The 7,113-nt window shown below is 34.1% G+C and overlaps 2 protein-coding genes across 4 annotated transcripts in view; one reads left to right on the top strand and one right to left on the bottom strand.

Annotated features, from left to right (window-relative positions):
* Positions 1-5,144, bottom strand: part of LOC112906724 (beta-1,4-glucuronyltransferase 1-like) — a 5,671-nt gene extending 527 nt beyond the window's left edge. The window contains exons 1-2 of the mRNA XM_025981445.1: positions 3,734-5,144; positions 911-1,486 (exon numbers count right to left, since the gene is read on the bottom strand). Of these exons, the coding sequence (XP_025837230.1) occupies positions 911-1,486; positions 3,734-4,333 (1,176 nt within the window). The 5' untranslated portion in view covers positions 4,334-5,144. The remainder of the gene's footprint in view (positions 1-910; positions 1,487-3,733) is intronic.
* Positions 1-7,113, top strand: part of LOC108737733 (PR domain zinc finger protein 13) — a 31,496-nt gene that overhangs the window by 12,523 nt on the left and 11,860 nt on the right. The window contains exons 1-2 of one of the 3 annotated variants that reach the window (XM_025981448.1): positions 2,372-2,699; positions 2,752-3,059. The exons of 1 other annotated variant lie outside the window; for it this stretch is intronic. In XM_025981448.1, the coding sequence (XP_025837233.1) occupies positions 3,045-3,059 (15 nt within the window). In that variant the 5' untranslated portion in view covers positions 2,372-2,699; positions 2,752-3,044. Of the gene's footprint in view, positions 1-2,371; positions 3,060-7,113 lie in introns of those variants that run through there. One more of the 3 variants, XM_025981447.1, reaches the window with a different exon arrangement.

The raw sequence follows: 7,113 nt of genomic DNA, 5'->3' as shown, positions 1-7,113 counted from the left end.
TTTCTATTTTTATTTTGAAAGTCTGAATTATTACTTTACGATGTCATTGTTTAAAGTTTAATTTGTCCACATCTTCTTTATCATCAAAAAGCTACATATGCTGTTTTCTTTTACAAAACGTTAACCCATACACGTTGCATTTTAAAGGAATAAACATTAATTGTAAATATATAAATATGGTATAGGTGGCTGAAAACTACGATATTTTCTAAGTAGTTTCAAAAAGAATATTTCTGTGACCTTTCTCGGAGTTTGTAACAATAACTTCACAAAAGACATAGAAATACTTAGCCAAATTAGATTCTGAAGTAATATAAACTTTTGAAGTTTGAGCAAGTTCATCGCAAATAAATTTTTCAAATAGCTAAGGATGAAATCCTATTTGTGATATTTAATTTTTTGTTGTTGCAGTAATTTTGCACAATAATGTATAGGTCTGACGAAGGAAGCTGGAGAGCGGCCGCGCAGGTACTTGCCCATTTATGACCTATTTGGGTAAGTCACTTGGAACCGATACACAAATAGCTTTCAGTAGGCGTAAATTATAGTATTAATACAGATAGAGCAGTAGCGTACTAGAAAATAATGTAAAAACATGACTTATCAGAAAGAAAAAAATAACCTATTGCTTTTGTTTTGTAGTTAGTATTCACATTCACCCTCATCATGGGAACCTCTATCACTGTCACAAACATCAACAATTAGTTCTTCTGTTTGTCTGTCTCTTACTTGCTCACTGATCCCTATTTTTAAATATTTAATCTACGCCCCTGATAGGAATACTGAACAATAAGGGCTGCAATCTTTATACCTAAAACTGCCTACTTTTGCTACCGCGCATCCACGCCATTTTAAAATTTCCGCCAGCATCCAGCGTCAGGCCTGTAGTTCTTTGTTGCCCAGTCTTTACCTGTATACGTTTGTCTCGCATCCCTTCCCATGAAACCCTCTCATCGTACCATGGATCTTGGTTGGTACCTATAAAAAACGGCTCCCACGCTTCAAAAGTTTTCGTTCGTGTTACCCATTCACTAATTTCCATTTCCTCACTGTCAATACTCAACCAGGATTCAAAATGCGGAAAATTGTGACATATGCCGCACATGTAAAAATGAAATCGAATTGCAGTTTTGTTATGTATCATTTCTCTCAGTTCGCTTTTGTGTAGGGGTGGTTTCATCCCTTCGTTTATCTCGAAACCGTGAATGGCGTAAACAACTGGCTGTTTCGAATAGGTCTCAGGATCTTCTTTCGATATCATGTGAAGAAATCGTGACGAAATGTTTAAACTGGGATACATTTCTATATCCGCGGAAAGTATAAAATGTGTTTCAGACATTTTTCGTGCTATATTACGCGCTACGTTTACCATAAAAGGTTCGTTGTGTTTGTCTTTGAACGACTGACCGCTTGAATATGTTTCATATGGAGGCTTCTGGGAGCAATTAACAGGTTTTCTAGATAGAAAGTTTTCATACGCCAAAATCTATAACAATGAGGAGAGAATAAATCTAATGATTACTTTATGATTCAATAACGTTCATAAGCAGAATTAAACCGATATGATAAATTTTCTTTCCTTATTATTTCTTGATTTTACAAACTCTTTTCCCAGACAAAAATCTTTAGACGGAGAGTATGATCATTATCATTTATTTATTTTGGAATACTACAACGACATTCTAAAAAGGTTCTATTTCAGACATTATTTTTTGTCCTGGTTTCAAAAATAATTACAATACTATGACGTAAAACATCTCCACAGCATGTCGGAAAGAAAGAACAATTTTAATAGTAGCATTATGTGAGAATAAAGATAATCTCCAGAAGTAGGCTCTTAATTCGGATGTTTACGGATGATGGTATTGAATTTCAAAGTTTTTTATAAAATTAACATTGAAAAAATAACCTTTTATTCAAACTATTCTATAATANAATGTTTAAATTTTAAGTTGTTATAGTCATAAGAATTATTTACTTATATTTAAGAAAATGTACATGTAGCAGCCAGGTCCTCGGACGCAACCCTGTCATAAAGTTTATTACCGTTGCTTAAAGAAGACCTCTGGGACGGTCAAGAAGTACTAAGTACTGTACAATTTGAAAAAGGACGAAATCGGCAGTCGAAGAATAACCCTCGAAAAAGTTAGACGTCGTGAGGGCTTGGCTCATTCATGTAAAGCTTCCATGTTCTGTTAATAAATCGTTATATTTACACGTCCCTGTTAACGTTACTGTTATATTTCTACAAATATATTGGAGAGTGGGGTTTAGGAGAGTTAAAATTTACATTTATGGTTACATGTGTTTTTGGATTAGAAATCTGAAAATTATAAAAGAAAATATTTTTGTCGAAAAAATTAAAAATATTTTTTAGATTCCACAAAAGTCCAAATTTATCGTACCTTTCAGGCTAGAACCAACTGTACACATTCACAAAATTTCATTGAAATCGATTGAGTGGTTTCGAAGATTAGCATGTACGAACACATTGACATGTGATTTATTTATTTATACATTAAGATATGATATAAGTTAGGTACTTATATGGGGGCTCAAGAATCTGCTTATCGTGATTTGATTGAGCAGTAATCTACGTAAAATGGTAATTACTAGTGTCAGAAACATATTAGATTAATACTGTTGCGTGCTACAATTAACAGTAAGTTTTGACGACGACTGCTCATTCGATGAAACAGGTTGAGTTTCGGTATTGTTGAGATGTCCTTTGTTTACAATTGGCATTTTCAGTGTGCTCCGTATCATTGTGAAAAGCTGCAGAGTGGTAGTTTTCGTGAAAATGCATGGAGTATCTCAAAAAGGGAACTCATAATGACTAGCTTCGTTGTTTAGTATTGCAGAACAGTTTTGTTTACCGAAAACTTCAGCACGAAATCAAAAAGAAGTAACCATCAGTAATTATCTCCACATGCTTATCGAGTTTTATTTTCTCATATCATCGTCTTAATAAAAATAATACATTTCAATTACTTGCAAAAAAAATGTTTTCGGATTCATATAAATACCAATGGTGATCATTAAATATGTTTCTGGAATTTGTAAGTGTTTTTATCTAAAATGTTTAAATTCTGTGAAATGATAGTAATTATACTTATAATCATTATTTGACTTGCCACTCATTGCAGAAAAATTTCCGAATTCTATACTTCTTCCTTATCTTAAAATACTGTTATCCAGCAAATTTGTTCCAAAAAGTATTTTTGTTTATTATCCCTTTTTGTTAATTTAGAAATTAGAAAAAGGTTGTTAAGGGTGTATGTTTGGAGCGCAGCGCTGTACAGGTGCGAAACATGGACAGTGGGCGCGGCGGAAAAGAAAAGGTTAGAAGCGTTCGATATGCGGTGTTACAGGCGAATGATAAGGATACCGTGGATAGAGAAGGTTAGAAATGAAGAAGTATTAGAACGAATAAGAGAACAGAGTACTCTATGGAAGTCAATAAGAAATAGGCGAGATAGGTTGGTAAGACACCTTCTCAGGCATGAAGGTCTAGTCAGAGATATATTAGAGACAGAAACGAAAGTTAGGAGGGGTAGAGGTAGACGTAGATTAGATTACTGTTCGCAAATAGTTAAGGATATGGGTTGCTTTAGCTTTAGGGAAATGCGGAAAAATTGTCGAATTCTATACTGCCTCCTTATTTCAAAATATTGTCGTATCCAGAAAATTTTATTTTTGTTTAATTTTCCTCTTTGTAATTTTTGTGTCTTACCTCGTCTGGAAAGTAGGTCATTTGAAAGAACAAATGAAAAGAAACCGTTTCGCTTACTAATGGATTTCCACATTCGCGTAGGTAGGCTATGGATTCTAAGGCCAAATTAAAGTCACTACCTGGGGCGTACACTGCAACACTAACTGGTCCATCCCAACTTTCCACAATCGGCAAAACATTGCCCAAAAAATTGTAAGTTGCCGTAGTAGCAAAAGTTACACTTTCTTCACACCTGTATGTCCTTTTCGCGGCGACGAAATTACTAAGGACCCAGTAAGGACCCCACTGCATTATATTGTGCTCCCTCGGCAAATCACGACATTTAGTTATCTCTTTGATTCGTCGAAATATATGTGATTCAGTAACGAAATTGTCCTTACTGATTACAATACTGCCTGGTTCTGCATTAGTGTATATTCGTATATCTGTATTTGCCACTATAAGTCTCTTTTCAGTTTCTTTGATGTCTTCAGTTTCCCTTAACACTTTACTTGTTGAATATCCAAATTGCAAATACAAATTAAATGACATAATTACGAGAAACAATAGGAAAAATAACAACTTCGTTGGTACATTCTGAGGCATTGCCATTTTCATCATGAGTCTTCAAAACACAGTCTTATTAACACTATTACTATTCGTTTTATGACATAAAGCGTGTCAGTTGTTTTACATCCACTGATATTTTCTAACCAGCAGTAAAACGTAGTCAATTTATTCTTTTATACACCTACTCTTGTATGTATAGGTACTATATTACATCTGTTGGCTACGCACTGCCTTGTCATTTATAATAAAAATATTAAACAAAAGTAATAAATATTTACCCAACTTTGGCTAGGTATATGTCCGGTTTAACTTGCTTCTAATGAAAAAATAGCGGTATTTTTATTTATATTATTGTACACATCAAATATTATGAAAATAGAAAGTCCTCCTTCTTTATTGGAATTCTGTAAAAGAATTTTGTACAATAATCCTAGTTTTGCTACTCGAGATTACAAGAGTTTATACCGAATCCTTTCCACATCGATAATACGTAATAATAAAAAATAATCGAATGATTACCGTTTGTTCCGTTAGTAGTTTCTTTCTTTAACTTTTATCATTTACAATTAATACTGGCGGCAAAAAAAGGTAAAAGATTTAGCAACCATCTCACACACTTTTGCTTGTGTTTTGGCTCTATACGCGCACTTGCTACCACGATTTTTTATTCACTTAACAGTGAATCTAAAGTGTGCATCTGGCCTTAATAAAACGTAGTATTTTTACGATTATAACTGCACCACTGCACTGTAGTTCGTCGTGAGCAAAACACAAGACGACAAACTATTTTGGCATCAGTCCTTACTACTGAATGATGTTATATATGTTAGTTTCGATTGTCCAGAATAAAAATTTTCTATTTGTTTTTAATTATCATTAAAACTAAAATAACTACCGTATTGTTATTTTAATGCAAATAAGATAAAAAAGCTCTTAAAACATTTTTCTGGCTGTTTAATGAACCGATTTCAACGATAGCCTACAGAGATGAATAGAATACTGTTTATTGACTATAACAATTGTATTAATTGTAAACAATTGAAATGATTTTCCCAGACGAAGTTACTGATCAAAACTGGTTGATAATAAGATGTTGACCCGTGTAGCATTTAATATAATCTTTGTGATTCTCGTCTAGTGTTTTTATTTGTTGATAGTAGATAATTGTTTTTCTACCAAAAGGTAAACGATTTCCTTAGCAGTTTGGGGAAGACTGACAAAAAAGGCTCTACTTCCCGGAAAATTTTTGTATGAATCTTCCAGAAATTCTCATTGACAAGTGTGAGGTTGAAAATGTTACTAGGGGTCACTAAAAACGGTCACATTTATCGAAAATTTATACTTTAGAAAAGTGTTTATAAAAGGACCACTTAAATTGCCTTTTTTTCATAAGGAGGTTTAGACCATTGCTTATAGCATTCGACAGGACAGCAATTCGATTCCGAGCCCTTCTGCCCTGGTCCAACGTTCTCAGTATAGTTTCCTTGGATTATTTAGGTTAATACTGGGCCAGTAACATTCTACAGATAATATTTCACTCACTTTTGTCTTAATTTCGTCCGTCTCACCTTTCCCACTAGAACCACCACCCACACACACCCACAAGTATTAGTAGCTGGTGGGAATGAAAAACCCAAAAGTTTTTGTATTCGATTTAAATGGTTGTATAAAAATTTCTTGGTCGTCAGTATTCTGTTGAAGCTAACAAGCGTGAATCGTGATTTCGATCTCATTGGATATAATCAGCACGACGAAGACAGTTAAAACTGAACAGTGCAGACAGTTTGTGAACACCAATTTAGAAAATTGCCGTTTATTGTGAGATTTAATAAAATTCAACAAAAACTTTTTCTAGTTTCTGAGGTTGACTTGCCAAACAATTCCCATAGCGTAGCTCCTATATTATAATCTCATCGGCATGCTGCTGAGGGTGTTCACATAGTACCAACTACTTATTCAACATGGGCACAACAACAGGGTGTCCCATATTGGTTGGACACCCCTCAATTTATGGTGAACACCCTCACCGATCAAGAACCTAAGTTTATTAAAACCCTCTTAACTCAAGTATTGACAAAACAGTATTGTATGCAAATAAATAAAAGTAAATCAAAAATACTGGCATGCAAGAGAAGAAAAAGTACGGAAAGAGCGAATATAAAGATAGCAGCCGAAAATTAAAAGAAGTGGCTGTTTTTCGGTTTATAGGAAGTCAGATAACTCAGGATTGAAGTAGTAAAGATCGAGTCGCCTTCAACAAAAATAACTCACTTCTATGCTCGCGAACGGTTAGTTTAGTCTCAAGACTGACGACCTTATGATGATAAGGAACCCAAACGAGCGAGTTACTATCTAGTAAATGAGAAAAAAATAACTAAGTATTGTAACTGTTTAGGGTTTGCTGTCAATGAACCAAGAACAACTTGAAATTGACTCATAGTAGCACGAGCAGGTCTCACTGTGCATAACCATCGTGTGGGGCAGATTGGACTAGTAATTTAAAAAATTGTGTTTTCAGAAGATAAGCTACGCTTTTTAAAATAGCTTTAAAATTGTCACTTCCAGATACTTAACTTTCAAGTTCGTTGACAACAGTAAAAGCGAATAGAACTATTTATAGCTGCTATATGTGCTGTTAAGTTGAATGAATGAGAAGTGCAATGAAAATATTCAGGTAGAGTTTCAGTTTTTTTGATAATTGCCTGAACTCCGTTATATGTAATATGCTCACATACGTATTATCTGCCCCAATGTAAGTCTTCCACCGCAACTGATTGGTAGATAAATCAAAATCTCTTAGATATATCTATATGTGTACACAATCGGCAAAA

The sequence above is a fragment of the Agrilus planipennis genome, unplaced genomic scaffold, assembly GCF_000699045.2.
Source record: "Agrilus planipennis isolate EAB-ADULT unplaced genomic scaffold, Apla_2.0 scaffold105, whole genome shotgun sequence".
NCBI classification, from domain to species: domain Eukaryota; kingdom Metazoa; phylum Arthropoda; class Insecta; order Coleoptera; family Buprestidae; genus Agrilus; species Agrilus planipennis.
The sequence above is the reverse complement of the archived record's forward strand: the minus strand, read 5'-3'. Positions and strand labels throughout refer to the sequence as shown.